The following is a 17,277-nucleotide window of genomic DNA, read 5'->3' on the forward strand; positions in this document are numbered from 1 at the left end:
TGGACAAGGACCCTGAGCCTCACATGGGAACTGCAGCCCCAGAACTCCTCGATGTCAGCTGGGGGAGACTGCACAGACGGCCAGCGACCCAGCCATGGACAGACAACCCGCAGGACACCGAGATCATGAGCGAGCCGTCCCCAGCTGCCACGTTCGCGGTAAGTTGTCATGCAGCAGGAGATGCTGATCTATCGGTAATGATGGCATGCGCGATTTCCCCCTGGTGCAAATGACAGGAAGTATTCCTGAGTCACACCGGGCATTGTTTAATGTGGTAAACACCAAAGACAGGGACGTGCGACCAAGTGCTGTCAAAGGTGAAGGGGCAGAAGGGCCGGAGGGCTGGCTTCTCCCCGGCGCCGTTCTGCCGACTGCATCAGGGCTCTCGGAGAATCATGCTAACGGCGTGCGCGCGTGCGTACATGTGGAGAGAGGCGGGCGCACAGGGTTCGCTTTAAGGAGTTGACTCATGTGATTGTGGAGACTTGGCAAGTCCGGGGTCTGCAGGGGGCTGGCAGGTGGAGGCCCAGTCTGAGCCCACGGGCCGCCTGGCGCAGAATTCCTGCTTGCTCGGGGAGGTCAGTACTTGTTTTAAAAGGCCTTTAACTGACTGCATGAGGCCCACCCACACGGCACAGGACAATCTGCTTTCCCCAGAGTCCACCGGTTTAAATGCATGCTCATGTCATCCAAAACTCAGCCTCACACAAATATCCAGGATCGTGTTTGACCAGATGTCTGGGCATCATGGCCCAGCCGAGCTGACACATGAAATTAACCATGACTGCCAGGGCTGTGAGAACGCTGTGCCTGTCAGTTGGCAGCAGCATTTCTCTGGACCGGAAGCGGAGCCTCAGCAGGAAGCACGGCGTGGGGCAGCAGGGCCTCTGTGGGAGCTCTACCTACGAGCCCCAACATTTCTGTAAATCCTGCCACACCTAAAACACACTCAGTGGAAGTACGTTTTTGTAGATAAAAGAAAGGGGCCGAGTTAAATGGCCATTTAGTTTTGAATGAAAAAGTGTGAAGCATCGCGTTTTATGTGACATGAAAGTGGTTCCCACACTTGACTCTGCGTCAGAATTCCTGGTGGGGGCAGTGCTGTGACAGAGGACCAGGACACCCTCAGCGTTTCTGATTGATTTCCAGCAAGTTCCCAGGGATGTTGGCGCTGCTGCTCCAGGGACCACATGTAAGAACCACTGCTAGGCGACGAAGAAGGTTTTCTATGCCACACGCCACCTGCAAGTCGGCCGCACCGCAAGTCTCCTGGGCCCCCTGACGCTGAGAACCTCCGAGGTTCTCAGCCTTCCAGCCCCTGCCTGACGCCTTCCCTAGAAGCTTCCGTGGTTCCGAGTACTGCCACAGGGTGGAGCCACGTGCTCACAGGGAGCACCCAGCCCTCGCAGCTGTGTGAGGGGGGCTGTGCTCAGCGGCTGCCCCTCCCCACACACACCAGGGGCAGGAGTGGCAGGTCCAGGGCGACAGGTGGTGTGTGTCGAGGGTGCTTGATGAAGGGTTCAGGCACCCGGGACGCTGCCCACTAGACCCCTGGGGAGCTCTTCTCGATGCCACTCCCTGCCCAGGCCAAGGCAGGACGGGCTGGGCTGGCTCCGAGCCCTGGGACGCTGCTCCGCGCCCACTCGGCGCCACAGGGGACCTCACCCTCCCCGTGCACCCTCAGGGCCTTTCACTCCCCTGTGCAATGTGCCCGCCACCTCTTCTTCATGTGTCACATGAGTTTCTTCCAGGAAATGGCAGACCCCAGAGGGGGAGGGGAGCCCAGGACACAAGGCGTGCTCTGGGGGCCTCTGTGGACTTGGGGCCATGATGGGAGGGGCTGTGCCGGGCTCCCACCTCTGGAGGCCTTGGTGTGGGCTGTGGGTGGCTGGGCTCTGGGCAGGGCTGGTTCGAACGATTGACTCTGGGGACCAAGGCCCGACTGGGGTGGGCCCGCAGCTCCCTGCTGCTAGCTGCGTGAACAGGGGGTAAGGAGAGCAGGTTTGTGCCTGGGAAGGTTGGGGAGGTTGGAAGGCCCCTGGGGGCACGTGGGGAGGGCTGAAGGCTGAGGAAAAGGCTGCTCCCCTGGGGTGCAGCGGGCGCTCTGCTGCCCCCGGCCCCTCCCTCCGAAGCCAAGGAGGGTGCAGAGGAGGGCCTCCCTGGGTGGTGATCAATCCTCTAATCCACAGCCTTATCCCCGGCTGGCCCCGAAAGCTGTAATTAAAGTCTGAGGCGGAAAGGATTGCTGGGGAGGGGCAGGCTCACGCCTGGCCGGCCCCAGCACCCAGCGCTGCTGGGGACAGTGATTGGGACGTCTGCCTTCAAGGGCTGGGCTCCTCCTCGGAAACCAAGTCACAGGACACCGCTGGCCTGGGCCCTGGGGTGTGGGTGGGAGCCCAGAAACAGCGAGGTGTCCAGGACGGAACGAAGGAATGAGTCAGTCATGTTCCTCGTGCAATGTCGTCACAGCATCAGCTCACCACGTCGAACCCACCGGGGCATGGTCGTCCCTAGTGCGGTGGGACCACAGCTGAGCTTAGGGACCCATGTGGTCAGACGTGCTGCTGCCGCTCAGCTCCCTGGCTGACACCTGTGCAGTCAGCTGTCCTGTCTGACTCGACTCCGTCTCCCTCCATCTCCCCCAAGACCTGGTGTAACACAGGAACGCCACCCCGAACCCCCCGCCCACTCGTCCACCACTGACTAGAAGTCGCCAACCGGACTCTGCTCTTGGCCCCAGAGGTTCAGTGCTGAGCACGACAAAGCGCTCGTCATGGGGCTCCTGTTCCGGCCACAAAAGCACAGCCGCCCTGTGGACCCGGGGTCACGCCATCGGAACGGGGCCCGAACGAGACAACACCGGGGGGACGAGCGGGGCGGGCAGTGCGGGCGAAGCACCCGGGGGCGGAGCGGTGTCCCGGCTGAGGCAGGCCGGCTCAGACCCTCAGGCCGCAGCCCCTGGGCGGAGCGGAGCCTGCTGGAGGCCGCAGTGACCGGCTTGCTGCAGACGGGCTGTCCCAGCTGCCACGTGAGGACGAGTCCGTGGGGGCGGGGCCGTGGCCGGACGCGCAGTGCGCGCCGGAGGGGAAGCAGGGTGCTGCCCAGGCACTTGGCCTGAGCAGCCGGGAGGGGAAAGGGTGGGGGCCGCGCCTCAGGGCCGCGGTGGGGATGAAGGTCAAAGGCTGGTGCCAAGGCGCCCCAAATACCATGACTGATAAGAGGTAGCTGGGGCGTCAGGCCGGATGAGGTCCGCGGAGCGTGAGCGCAGAGTCTGGAAGAGCTGAGAGGAGGAGCAGGGGCTCAGCCCCCAGCGACCACGCTAACGGCTGGAGCAGACGCTGGGGACGGGACCTCGGGCCTCTGGCAGGAGGGTCTGGGGACACAGACAGGCCCACCGCTCTCCCGAGGACAGGGATGGGGTCCGACGGGGGGGCGTTCACAGAGGTGAAACAGGCCCCGGGAGCAGGAGAGCACGTGTGCCGATGAACGTTTGCCGTGGGAAGGATGGAGTTTGTCGTCGTCCGCACAGGCGGGAGAGGAGGGGCCCGTGCCGAGCTCGCACGGCCTGCGGACGGGTGACCCGGTGCGTCCTGGCCTGGGTGCCTTTGCCCACAGGTGTGGCCAGGGGCAGGACGTGCGTGCCAGCCGAGAGCTAGCTCTTAGAAAGTGGCCCCTGGCCCACTCCCAGCTCCGTGCCTCCGAGGCGCACTGGTGAGGGCCGCCCGCCGCTCAGGGGCAGAGGCTGCACGTGACGCAGCCCTGAGGGTGGGCACCGGGCGGCACACGCGCCACACACGAGCCGCGTCTGGGGCGGCAGGGCTCGGAGTCACCTGGCTGCTGCGCCAGGCCCGGGAAGCCCGAGCCGGAGACTCCGTGGCAGCGGATGGGGTGCTGCAGCCAGCAGCCCGACGCCCCAGTTTGCTCTTTAATCCTGGGTCCTCCCTGGCGTTCTCATGCCTGACTTCCCTGTCCTGCTCCTTCCCTGAGTCCCTTCGCATCGGGCAGGGAGGGTCCTTTCCAGGGAGGGCTGCGCCCGCCCGCACTGTGAGGGGCTCAAAGCCCCTGGGGCGCCACAGAGGGGGACGGTGCCTGGAAGCTGTGGTGTGAGGCTGGTCCCAGTTCTAAGCAGGCATCTTTTCTGCCAAGCCTGGTGACAGGAGGGGACAGCTGCAGGTTCCCCTTGAGCTATAAAAAGCCCAATGCCCAACTGAGCAGAGGACACACTGAGCACAGAGCCTCGCTGGACTCAGGCAGCTCGGCACAACCACCATGAGCTTGGCCTCCGCCGGCAGGCTGCTGCAAGCCCCCCTGCGGGGATGGGTGGTCCCCAGGGCACACATCCACGCCAAACCTGCCAAAACGCCCACTGCTCCCTCGGTGAGTGCCTCCAAGGCAGCAGGGGGGCTGGCCGCGGGATGTGGGGGGGGGGGCTGTCCTGAGATGCTCTCAGTGCACAGGCTGGCACAGGGGGAGGGGAAAGCCTCTCAAGACTGAAGCCTCTAGAGGTGGCCTAGAGCTGGGTCTCAGACCTACAGCGGGGACACTGCCCCAACTGCAGGAAGGGGGTCCCTATAGCTGCCTGTAGGCCAGGGGCCCAAAGCAGCCCTCTGGCAAATGGTGGATGCCAATGGCTGAGCGAGGAGTAGACTGCAGCCTCACACATGTTAAAGGGGGAGGGGGGCTGTTTTGGGGGTGAGCACAGGTGAAAAGTCTGATCCCCCCTGGGGCTCCCGGACAGCAGATAGCTATCTTCCCCTTAAGCACAAATGACAGAGACCAAGGCCCGCTACGCAGCACGGCTGGAGGGGGGTCAGTCAGGAGCCCCGCCTCAGGCACCCGCTCTAGGCCACTGTCCTCCTAACTCGGGCTGAGGTCGAAGGAAGGTCAGGCCAACCTGGCAACTGACCCAGTGTCAGGGAACAGGAGGAGGACCCGGCCCAGGGCGGAGGCGAAACGTAGCTGGCTCTTCAGAACTGAGAGCACGGGGCTGCAGGCGGGGGCCTCTGCTGCACGCACGCCCGCCCCTCCTCCGTCCTGGCGTTTGGGTGGGACCGCTGCTGAGAAGGGCTTTGTCTGCGAGCAACTCAGAGCCTGTTGTCTGTGCCGCCGCAGCCCCAGACGTGCACATCATGCGCTGGGAAGGCGGCCGCGGTCGGTCAAGGCTGAGGGTGTCCTGGCAGGCTCTAGTGCAGGCGGGGGGGCTGTGACAGGAGGCTGGAGGCCCGGCTGTCCCCCCTCGGGACGGCTGCGGTCACTGCTCACGTCCTCCACCGGACTCACCAGGTCTGGGGCAGGCAGGGCACACACGGCTGGGACCAGCACCTCTCTCTCAACTGCTGCCCCGGCCGGGGACGAGTCCCACACCGCAGGTATCCGGCCTCTCTAGGCGACCCAGGACCAACCCTGTAACAGCCTGGGGGACTCATGTGTGCCTTCCTCACTGCAGGAGCAGGCCGTGGGGCTCTCGGTGATCTTTCTCAGCTTCCTGATTCCTGCGGGCTGGGTCCTGTCCCACCTAGAGAGCTACAAGAAGCCTGCGGCCTGAAGGCTGTGTGGTCACCGCACTGCGCCCGGAGCCCCTGCCCGCGTGGCAGGAGCCTGCATTAAAGCCCCCCTGCAGCCCGTGCACTCGCCTGGTTCTTCGCGCCGTGCGTCCCCCTCCCTGGGCCAGGTTTCCTGACAGGCGCCGCGGGGCAGACGCCTGGAAGGAGGGGCAGGAGAAGCAGGCCCTGCTTCCTTGGTGCCCTGTGCCTGGCTCCGCTGCAGCCCCACGTGCGGGGAGGCGTTATCTCACCCCCACCAAGCCGTCCCCAGGCCCCACCTCCTGCCTCTCGGCCTCTTCAGGCACAGGCGTGACCTGGAAGCTAAGTCAGGAAACCACCAGACAGGACACAGCAGAGGCGTTTATTACAGAACGAGCGAGCGCTCACACAGGCGGGGGCAAGGACAGAGGCCGGCCTCAGAGGGGGTGTCCCCACACACTTGCTGGCTTCACCGTCTCAGATGTGGTGCCCCTTCCCCAGTGCAGGTGAAGGAGACGCCCACCAAGGAGGCTGCTCCATGCGACCAGGCCCCCATCATGGACAGTCCTGTTTTTACAGCAAGAACAGCCCCTCCTCCAAACAGAACCCCCAGCCCACCCCACGTAAATGAAGACCCAGCGGCAGCTCCGTCGGTCGGAGGCAGCCCTGCGGACGGGCGCTAAGTGAGGATGTCGTGGGCCTGGTGCTCCACCAGCATCTCCATGCTCTTCACGTCGCTGCACCAGAAGCCCAGGCGGTCCCGCATGCCCGCGATCTGAGTACAAACCGGGACCACACGGGCGTTAGACACTCGGGACACAGGGCCCACGGGGCAGCACTGACGAGGGAGGCAGAGTTGGGGCAGTGGGGTGTCCGAGCTGGGACTGTCCCCAGCAATTCCTAGCACAAGGACATTCTAAAGAACGGCACGTGAGAAAACAGGCAAGAGTAGAGAAAACCCACCAGCTTAAATTTCCAGCAAAAGTGAATAAGGTGGGTCTGAGCTCAAATCACGGAACCAGGAACGTATTTGATCAGAGTACCAATTTTCAGATTAAAGGGCGTTATCAGCACAACCGGCACTGCTGTCGTCATAAGCGTTTAAATATAGGGTTCAAATCCCAGGCCACATTTAATCAGGTTCATGGAAAAGCCCTTAGACCCTACGGCGGTAATTCACTCTCCAAAAACCCCTCGTCTGACAAGGCTTTCTTCCTAAGCGGCTTCTGGCCAAAGGAAGCTAAGACGGGGCAGACCCGACCCGAATGCCCCGAAGGCCTCACCTGCTGCAAATCCAGCACGCGGGGCTGCACCCAGGTCATGTGGACCCGCCCGTCCACCTCGTCGATGCTCCCTTTCACCAGCCCCACGGACAGCGCCTTCATCACCAGCAGCTCCACCTGTGCACGGAGGGCTGGGGTGAGGCCCCGGTGCCGCTGGGCACCCATGGGCCCTGCGGGAAGCCACATGCTGTTTCTTTCTGTGGTTTTGAGTCTAGGGAGCCCTCGCCCCCAGGGAGCAGCTGTGCTGCAGTGACACCCAGAACCAAAGAACCATACCTCGTTCACACTGATTTTAGCACTTTTGGCAATTTCTTCGAAAGTGAGTTGTCTGTGATTGGCAGGTCGTGTGAAAGTCATCTGAAAGAAGTTTCATTAATTTCTTCTTATTAAAAATTGTCAGAACTGATCGATAAGGATATTTTTATCAATACCAACTCTAAAAATATAGTTACTAGTACCACACTAAAATTTTCTTAACATTAGTCACATACCGAGAACCAGCTTCCAGGGCTTAGATGAAGGTAAGTTTCCTAGCAGCTCCTACCAGTCATTATTTGTGTCCTGAACAAGGACTTGCAGCTGCAGACACCGCAGTGACCAGAAACACCAGGTCCCTTTTCTCAGAAATCTTAAATTCCAGTGGGGAAGACAGAGGGATTCCCCAGCCACCGGAGTGGCAGCCACTTCAGCTCAGATGGTCAGGCGCCTCTCTGAGAGGTCGTCCGCACTGAGACCAAAATACTGAACTTAAAAAGCAAGCAGTGGCCGAGGAAAAGGAAGGTGGTGGAGGGGTCAGGACAGGAGCAATGCCATTGGTCTGCATTGTGCCCAGAGGCTGGGGAGCCTGTGGGGCCGGGCCCATCTGCAGGGCCCCACACAAGCCACCCCGGCACTCGCTCACCTCCATGAGGCACAGCAGCTGAATCTTCCTCAGGAGCTGGGCTTCGTTGGCCGCTAAGTCAGGCTGCAGGGTAGAGTGACACTTGTTACCTGACCTGGGTGGTGAAACTTCACAGCACCAAATGGAGTAAGAGGAAACTGGGCCGGTCCAAACATCTCACACTGCTGGCCCCGGGGATCATGACTGGCTTTCGAACAGTCACTTGAACTTCTTTTCTTAGAAACTCATTCAAAAAGGGCCTGGCTGAACAGCCGTTTTCCAAGGGAAGGATTTTACAAGGTATGTATGTCTGTTATAAACAATGGAGGTAGGACCACAGGGTGCAGGCATTTAGGGTGACTCTGGCACAAAGTAAGGCAGGGAAGGGCACAGTCTGGGCTGAGCGGGTCCAGGTGCACGTGGGGCCCCTGAGGGACATGCCCGAGTTCCAGGGACTTGCTCTGAAGTGAGGAGCACAGCCAGGAGCACCAGGACATGCCCCTCCGTGTGACCGGCACCATCTCCTGGAAGGTGCATCAAAAGGCTGCTTGCTGGGCACAGGACCAAAGCCAGGGGGTGTGTTACGTGGTTCAAACGGCTCGTGCCTCCAGGCCGGCTTGGCCGCCCGGCACAGGCGTTTCTCCCCAGGCCTGCTCCCCATGCTTGGGCTCTTCCCGCAAGTGGCCCCCTCCTTCCGGAGCGGCATGTCTTTGTCTTTGACATGCTAACACACAGGCTAGCTAGGCTTGGCAGGACCTGTCTGCCTCTCCACGGTCCATCTACACCTACTCTGCTTCATCATGTGTGATTTGGATTTGCAGAAAATGTCAAGGTCAGAAAAATACAAAAACAGAAACGTAACTTCATTTAAAAAAGAATAAACCTAAGTCCTCCCTGAGCCCCGCCTCCCCAGTCTCCGCACTGGCCCGCCCTGGGCACCCCCTGCGTGGGGTCACTGACCTGCTGCACTCCCTACCCCCCCCCCCAACGCTGTGGCCTCTGGGGCTGCATTAAGCCCGAAGCACCCTCTCACTCTGCCGAATGTGCTCTTCCCAACCCCTTCACGGGGCTCGTTTCTCCTCACTCGTGAGGTGGCACACCCGCGACACCCCTCTACCCAGCACAGACGACGCTGCTGTCATGTTCCGTCCACAGCACTGGGCGCTACAGGTGACCATGTTACCAGAGTTTCTGCTGTACCCTCCCACGGTGACAGAAGGCTGGCCTGCCTCAGTCCCTGCTCCCCCAGGGCCTGGTGCTCAGCCAACAGTGGACACGCGACCGCGCGGAGCCCCGCCTGGGACCAACCTGCTGGCCCCAGGCGGCCTTCAGCGTCTGGAACCTCTCCACGTTGCCGCTGTTGAAGGCGTAGAGGGTGTCGATCAGCCACTGCCGGTCAGTGCCCCTCAGAGACTCCAGCACGGGGTGCATGAGCTGTGAGGACAGGACGGTCAGCTGACGAAACGCACAGTGGCCCCTTGAGAGAAACTGTTCCCAGGGTCCACTTACGAGTTCTCCAAAGTTAAAAACTCCGTCGCCGAGAAGTCCCGCCAGTCCCAGAGTGAACGCTCGCTCTCGTTGCTCGGGCGCTAGGGCGACAACCCCCAACACGCACGGTCACGACATAGCAGCCTCGAGAACCCCACGCACAGTGAAGACACCCCGTCCCAGGGTGTTCGCACAGAGCCCTGACACCGTCACCTCTCAAGCATCGGATGACGCGGAGTGTTCCTGGAACCGCGCGTCCGGCTTCTGTGGGAGTCACCTGCTTACTCACCCTCTCCGGAACGTGCGTGAACCGACTTCCACTTTTGGCCCTACTCCCTGTGCCCCCGCCTCTCGTGGGGAAGTCCCCAAGTGTGGACCTGGCTTAGCCTCTCTCCAGACCAGACCTGACTGCCTCCTGTGCCCGCACAGCTCTCCCTCCCCCGCCCCCGACCACGTGAGCTGCTTCTCCAGCGTATTTTTCTTGGGATGCAGCAGGTAAAACCGCACTGACAACGTGAGGGGTCACTGGTCTCTTCCGCCCCCTCAGGAGACTGTGAGAAATGTCAGAAACGTGCTGAGGTTTCTTTGCTGAACATGGACTCATTGCACTTTTCCTCAAACTCCTGGGTCGCTTTTCTTCCCACCCTCGAATCCTGGGGAGCCCGTGTCACGCATCCCCTGCGCCCCTCGTCCTGCAGGTGCACGCCCCGATGGCACCACGCTTCCCCCTGGCTCTGGCCTGGACAGCAGCCGAGGCCTGGAGAAGGACCAGTAGGGGCTCGAGGAGCAAGCCTCATCCTCACCCAGCTCCAAGCCGGAGACGAATCCAACGCAGACACTCAAGTGTGAGCCACCTCCCACCCTCTCACCCGCGGGATTTCTTCAGAAAGGGACGAATGCGCTGGAGGGATTTCTCAGACCCGCTGCCTCAAGCAGCTCACAGCTGTGTCTCAGGTTAGGTCCTTGCGGGATGCGGACTGGACGCCCGTGTTACCTGGCAGGTCCCTGATGTCGACACAGCCCAGGAACCGCAGGGCGTCTTTGTAGTAGGACGCGTGGTTCCCCACCGTCTGGTAGTATTTGCTGGACAGGTCGTAGAAACGGCTGTGAACGGACGTCACGCCAGGCAGGTTGTGCAGCATGTCCTCCACGGCCTCGATCGTCTCCTGCGCACGGGAAGCAAGGGTGCCTTTCCTTAACGTTTTAAGGTGACATGTGACAAGATGAGCAGCACAATAAACTTGACTACCTTAAAACGGAAAACTTCAGTTCACCCGCGACACAGAAAAGGTAACAAAGGAAAAGGGTAGTCACGGCACAGGTGGCATACCAGGGACTATGACTGACATTACGTGAGAAACTCTTACACGTCAACAGGCAACGGGCAAAAAAAAAAAAAAAGATATTAACAGCAATTTATGGAAGTGGAGACATGGACAGGTCAATAACCCAGCAGTAATCAAGAAATATGAGGTACATCGCACCTCCACTGGACCGGCAAGAACTAAACGGCCTAAAAGTAGCAAGTCCTGAAATTACACAGCCTCAGGGGCCTGCACAGGTGCTGCTGGCGCGTGGGACACCTCGGAGGGCTCTCCGGCAGAACACTCTACACACCTGCAGCCTCACCTCCAGGCCTATGTCCAGGTGAGACTCTGCCCACGAGGAACCAGGCACAGAAATGCTGACGATGGCATTGTCCCTAACAGATAAACACTACCTGAATCCGTTCAAGAGGACACTGGACACACGGGCTAAGATGTAACTGCACAGTGAAATACCACGTACGGCAATAACGAGCAGGTCACCTCACCCCTCACGCCTAGCCGGTGTTAAAACACCACCACACGTCGTCTAGTCGTGTGGCACGTAGGGACGGCCCACACGAGCACGCGCTGCGCCACGCTGGGGTGCAGGCGCTCGGGGGCGGGCGGTCTGAGGGGCCCAGCGGCAAAACCCGTTCCCTGCCGCTTTGTCCCTAGGCCAGTGAGGGCGCCCCGATGCCCATGCACCCTCGACAGAACTTTACGGCTGTCAGTATGGCTTAAATACGCCAAAACAAACGCAGAGACTATGCATAGGGGCTCAGATGGGACGCAGTGAGAACCAAGAAAAAGTACTTTCTAGGGAGATGAGGACATGAACATTTACCCCAAAGTTTCTTTTAATGTCATGGTCCCCAAAAATCCCAAACCCAAACCAAAACACACACAGTCTCTAGTAGACAACGTGAACTGACTGTGTAAACTGAGTCTTACTGCCACCCACACCCGTCCCCCAAAGTATACTGTGGCGAAAGCGAGAGAGGCGATTGGGGTGCAGAGCGGAGCAGAGGCCTGTGACCTGTCCATCGCAAGAACCCACGTGCCGACAGCTGCGCAGACGCCTGCGGGGTGGACCTGCTGTGGTCCGTGCGGCCTGCCCCTCTGTTAAGGACACAGGTAACCCGCCAGCCACCTGCTCCTGACAGTGCCGGGGACCCTGCGCACAGAACGTTAACAACGAGAATCTGAGGGGAAGAGTATGAGAATTCTTTGTACTATTTTTGCAACTTTTTGGAATTCAAAATTATTTTAAAATAAATAATCAAAGAGGAAGAACAGGATTTGCCCCAACAGTTTTAAACAGATTTCTAAATCAAAGGTACAGCTGAGGTGCGGCGCCCTCACCTTTGTAACCTGCAGGTCTCCGATGTTTAACTTGAGAGCCCCAATGGCCGTCTTGCACAGGATCACGGCCTCGTCGCTGCTTTTCACCTGAAGAGGCCAGAACAGGGACCTGAGAAGTGTGGGTGGCAGGCTGACACAGCCAGGCAGGGTGCCCCGGCAGAGTCCCGCGCGCAGACACTGGAGCCTAGAGCTGTGGACTGTGAGCCGCTATTTAAAAGGTCTGGTTCAAACGTCACACTTACCTTCTCACGAGTTTTTTCCAGAAAAGTAAGAGCCACGTTAGGATCTGGAGAAGAAAGCAGGACAGAGTCAGCAGAATACCAGCGAGCAGCTCTACAGACTGGTTTCTACCAACCACGATAACCTTTAGGTTTAGAACATAAAATACAATAAAAATGTAAGTTAGAACCCTATACTTTCTAGCATTCTCGTTATCACTTGGCCCGGTCCTCTGGACACAGTGTGGGACTCACCAGTCATCTGTCTGACCACATGCAGAATGATCTCCACCAGGGACAAAGGGTTCACCCTGAAACGAAACCACCGGTCGCTGGGTGTCAACAAGTACCAGTGTTTTCACTGTCAAAGTCAAAAGCTGATAAAAGAGTTTTACCTGTGTTCAAACTCACTGATGAAGTTCTCATAGAGCTGTGGGGCCAAAACATGGAGAGTCATTACCAGATGCTCTCACCCTGTAAAGTCCAGACTGCAGACACTACTGTGACGTCCACCACTCGGTGGCAGTGCACAGATGTCTGCTGAGTGACAAGAGATGTAGATAATCACAGTGCATTACTGGGGAGAGCTAGGTTCTTTGTGGCTGAAGAGCAATCCCTAAGCTCTCCCTCCAAGTGCTCGAGCAAAACTGAGCGCCGGTCAGCAAGGCCGGGAACGCAAGCAGTCTGAACAGCCTGCGGGCTACTGTACCCGTCACAGACGTCTCGGTCACTTGGCACACTTGGGCACGGGCCCAGAGCCTACGCCAGCAACTAAAGACAAGGGTGTGTAAGACAGCGGCTAAGTCTTCGTGGCGCTCCTGAGCTCCTGGCCTAGTACAGAAGACAGACTTGGAGACAAATAAATAACAACACTGAGAGCTTAAGAGCAAGGGAAAGAAAAGCGTACAGGTGTATGGGCCAGAGGGAGAGGTTTCGAAGGTGACTGATTCCAGAAATAGTGGCAACTGAGTTTAAAGAATGAAGAGCGGTTAAAGTGAACAGATTTGGTGTGGGAGAAGGGGCAGTTAGGAGAACATTCCAGAGAGGAGCAAATGTGCAAAAGCACTGAAAAAAAAAACTGCATTGTCCTAGGAGCACTGCTGAAGGGCACAGAGGGTGGGAGGCACTGGGGCTTGGTCTCCATCCTAAAGTCAAGGCTGTGGAGACACATGATCACACTTCTATTTTAGGGACATGACTTGGGGCATAGAGGGTAGCGAGGAAAAAGACTTAGGGACAGAGACCAGTTGAGGTTACTAGCGGTCAAGACAGGAGAGTGAGGGAGCAATGGCAGGGAGGGCAGACGAGCAGCCTGAGAAGTGCAGCCGAGGTGAAGCAGCCCTGGTTGGATGTGGAAAGGCCACAGAGAAGGGAAGCTGACAGTGACCTCTGAGCTCGTGGCTGGGTAACTGGCGACAGAAGTGTCCAGGGTGGGCAAAGTGGGAGACGGAACCTCTGGACACCGCCAACTTAGGATCGGGAGAATCTGAAGTTGCTCTGGGAGATGAAGACAGAGAGATGAAAAGGTCCCTGCAAGAGCGTGGTGGGCACACGTGTGTATGTACACACACACATGCACGTGTGCACGCACATGTGTGTGAATGTTATTCAGCCATGAAAAAGGAGAAAATCCTGCCATCTGCAACAAGGATGGACCTCGAGGGCATTATGCTTACTGAAATAAGAGAAACACAGATACCATATGATCTCAAAAAAAACAAACTTGTAGATACAAAGAACACATTGATGTTTGCCAGAGGCAGAGGGCGGGGAGTGCATGTGTGTGTGAGAAATGGTCAAAGGTGGTTAAAAGGTACAAACTTCTCATTACAAGTAAGCACCCGGGACCTGGTAACTGGGACGTGGTGACTCTAGTTAACCATGTGTATTGCATGTTTGAAAGCTTCTAGGAGAGCAGGTCTTAGAAGTTCTCATCACAAGAAAGAAAAAATTATAATTAAGTGAGGTGAGGGTAGTAAGTGTCAAATCGTTACGTTGTACAACTTCAACTAATACAATGTTATATAGCAATAATTTCTCTATAAAACTTTTCTTTTTGGGGAAAAAGAAAACGAGAAATGTCCCTGTAGCAGTCAGCTAGCTATTTAAATCTGTCACCCAGCAAAAGGCCATGGAAATACATGGTCTTTCATTACAAAGGAGTATTTCAAAGGGATTTAACTCAGTAACAGGAAATGTTTCAACATTTCTGACACCAATTATAATTTATGGTGGTGCCTAAAGAAAAGAGTCCTCTAAAGAAAGTCCATTAAATCTGGAAACTCAAAATTACTTCTGGTGACTGCAAACTCATGAATACTAACTGAAAGTTACGTGGGCTGGGCCATCAACAATATTTAAAAGTTTATTTTATCCATAGAAATAGTAAACTTTAATTTGCTGACCAAAATAAGTGTCACATTACCATGAGGTTGTGGAAATATTTTACTATGTGTAGAAACTGTCTAAAGACAAAAAAGAATGGGATAAAAACAAATAATTATAAATTACCCATCACTATAACATAGGCCTTAGGGAACCAATATTAAGCCAGCTCTAATTTACCATTTCTCCACATAATCCAGAATATCCAGCAAAATCTCCAGGCTTACAGATGATTACAAGTTCCTTTGAGTAGTAAAATGTCAAATTGATGGATATAAACCACAGGAAAATTTCAGGAGCCCAGGGGGTGGGGAAATCAGGTGGTAAGCTTCACTGTGAGCACTGTGCAGGGCAAGTAACTCAGGCTATCATTATGAACCAGCTTTCAGTTCCCAGGCACCTATAATCTCTGATTCATTTAGAATCCAAGAGAAAGGTATCAAAGAGGAAGACATCAGGAAAGACCTCAAAGAGGTTACAAATTCTTGGGTGTTTGTTGGGGAATCTGGGAAAGGCTGGGGCAGAGTGGGTGTTTTAATGTTGACAAAACTCTAAAAGTGCTCTTTTATGGAGGCAGCATAACCCCCCGCCCGCAAGTAAAGCACAAAAGGTGCTCTTTTCTCTACACTCCACACCCACCAGGACGAAGGTTTGGGCAAGCGAGCACAGTCAGCAAGGGAGGAGCGATGGCAGTCATTTACAGGATCCTTATGGTAATCCTCCTCGGTACCCTACCCTACCCCCTAAATGGTTTGGAATTTTCAATTTCTGAATAACAGATTCCAAAAGTACAGTGCTAAAAAGAAAAAGTCTATAAACAACAAGCTCCACAGGTGCCATAAACAGTGTTTTAGGCTGGGATTTCAGAGGCAGTCTGAACGTCTGTCTGAATCCTCCTCTGCCACTTACTAGCTGTGACCTATGGCAAGTTACTTAATCTCTTGGTGTCCACTTCTACATAGAAAAAAGATGACGACAGTAGTACTTACCTCCCAATGTTGTTATGAAGATTCAATAAGTAAATATGTACAGCACTTAAAACAGTATCTGATGTCAAGTGACTGCTAAATAGTATTGCATGTTATTACAAATCCCAGCCATTATTTTAAAAATTCCTTGAGCACATTTATATAATCTGACCTAGGATGACAAATCATTTACCTTAATGAGACCATCTCCTTGGGCAAAGCACGGGTCTTGCACAAAATCAAGAACCTGAAGTGTCAGCTGGTGCCACAACCTGAAAAACAGAAAGCCCTTAAGACCTATAAACTAATTTCCAGTCACAGACACCTTCAGCCTTGATGGTTCTATCAAATAACAAATACTCACCAGTCTCTACTGTGTAACAGAATAATGCTAAAGCACATGCTGATAAACTTGAGTTCGTTTCCTGGCTCTGCTACTCAATGGTTATGTCACCTTGAGATCACTTAATCTCTCTGAGACTCATTTTCTCAGCTGAAAACAGAGAACACCTTTCTAGACTACCTAAATAGGTTATTGCAAGGTTCAACTAGAAAGCAGAACTTTGGAATAATCATATATGTTCAAGTTGAAATCTTGGCTCTTCTACTTATTAGCTGAGTACCTCAGGGAAAGAACTTAAACTAAACTGAGCTTCGGTTTCCTCATCTGTGAATGTCAAGTGAATACATCAAACCTCTAGAATGACAGCACATTAAAACTAAAGGCTAGTTCTTAAGGATGCAAATAAAACTTTGAAGAATACGAAGGGCTATCCAACAGAAGCAATTATTTGCCAAACACTAAGAATATTCTCCCAAAATTCTTAGCATCATCAATACGTATTGAATGAATATCCGTGTGAAGGCGCTACACTAAACACGAGGGCTGTTAACTGGGAGGTTATAACAGGAGTTGTTTTCGCCTATGGAACAATGCTAGCCCAGTACATCCCAACAACATGTTCATTTAAAAGGAGGCTGGTGCTTAGCCACAGACAATTTAATCATTCTGAAATTCATCCTATTTCTAAAGAGACCCAAGCTGCGATCTCTCTAGAGGCACGATGCCCAATACGTACAATGGAAAGTAGGGATCATGGGAGAGGGGAAAAGTGGCTGTACCCCAGCGTGTAACCGGTTGCACAATCGACGCGGAAAGGACAAAACTTCCCTGGCCTCTGGTTTATCTGTTCCAGACCGTTGAGAAAGATAGCTGTCACAGCGTGACAAGGCTAAGTACAAGACACCAGGATCTGTTATCCAAAATGAATGGAGCCTGACTCCGAGAGTGTGTGCTTGTGTGACTGTAACCAAGAGCTAAAATCACAGGCCAGCCCCGAACCCTTTTTCTAAGACCAGAAGGAATGGGAGGTCAGAACCTCGGTCACCGTCTCTCGGTCAGGGAGGGAGTTAAACCCCAGACCCCCAAATCCTGTCTACGGCTCTGCAACTCGGTCCTCGTGAGCCGTCGGCACTCTTCCTCCTCTGCCCTGCCCTTCCGGGTTCCACCGCCCACCTCCCCGGCCCAGCCTGTCCTCCGCACTGTCCCCCGCAACGGGTCCAAGCGCCCTCGCCCCTCCCCCAGTCTCCCGCTCTCCTGTCGCCGGGTCCTCTCAGGTTGGCGCTCACTTCTTCGTGTAGAGCTCCTCCAGGCGGTGCCACACGGCGGCCTGGCCGGGCCCGGAGCTCTGGCTCTGCTGCAGGAAGCCGGGAACGTCCTTCATTTCGGCAGAAAGAGCCCAGGACAGCGGCACCAGCGAGGAATCCGCGCCGCCGGAAGTGCTCGCTCACTTCCGGCGCCGCGGCGCGCGGGGCACGCCGGGAGCGCGGGGCACGCCGGGAGCGGGCCGCGGCCCGGCCCCCG

The 17,277-nt window shown here is 56.1% G+C and overlaps 1 protein-coding gene and 1 long non-coding RNA gene across 3 annotated transcripts; one reads left to right on the forward strand and one right to left on the reverse strand.

Moving 5' to 3' along the window:
- Positions 1-4,206: 4,206 nt before the first annotated feature.
- On the forward strand, positions 4,207-5,625 carry LOC107506505. The gene is made up of 2 exons (XR_001595943.2): positions 4,207-4,377; positions 5,447-5,625. It is a non-coding gene; the product is annotated as an uncharacterized LOC107506505 (long non-coding RNA).
- A 260-nt stretch (positions 5,626-5,885) lies between these two features.
- On the reverse strand, positions 5,886-17,257 carry PSMD13 (proteasome 26S subunit, non-ATPase 13). 2 transcript variants are annotated; one of them, XM_016137205.2, is made up of 13 exons: positions 17,043-17,257; positions 15,607-15,685; positions 12,456-12,490; positions 12,316-12,371; positions 12,085-12,128; positions 11,843-11,929; positions 10,168-10,339; positions 9,195-9,274; positions 8,994-9,119; positions 7,707-7,769; positions 7,082-7,162; positions 6,806-6,922; positions 5,886-6,297 (listed from the first exon to the last, which is right to left on the reverse strand). In XM_016137205.2, exons 1-13 carry the CDS (start codon positions 17,135-17,137, stop codon positions 6,202-6,204), a joined length of 1,131 nt encoding a protein of 376 aa, XP_015992691.2. In that variant the 5' UTR covers positions 17,138-17,257; the 3' UTR covers positions 5,886-6,201. The 2 variants fall into 2 exon arrangements, with proteins under 2 accessions (XP_015992691.2, XP_036076178.1); XM_036220285.1 differs by lacking the exon at positions 7,707-7,769 and having other exon boundaries at positions 17,043-17,206.
- Positions 17,258-17,277: the final 20 nt, after the last annotated feature.

This window comes from Rousettus aegyptiacus, unplaced genomic scaffold (assembly GCF_014176215.1).
Source record: "Rousettus aegyptiacus isolate mRouAeg1 unplaced genomic scaffold, mRouAeg1.p scaffold_m13_p_5, whole genome shotgun sequence".
Classification (NCBI taxonomy): Eukaryota; Metazoa; Chordata; class Mammalia; order Chiroptera; family Pteropodidae; genus Rousettus; species Rousettus aegyptiacus.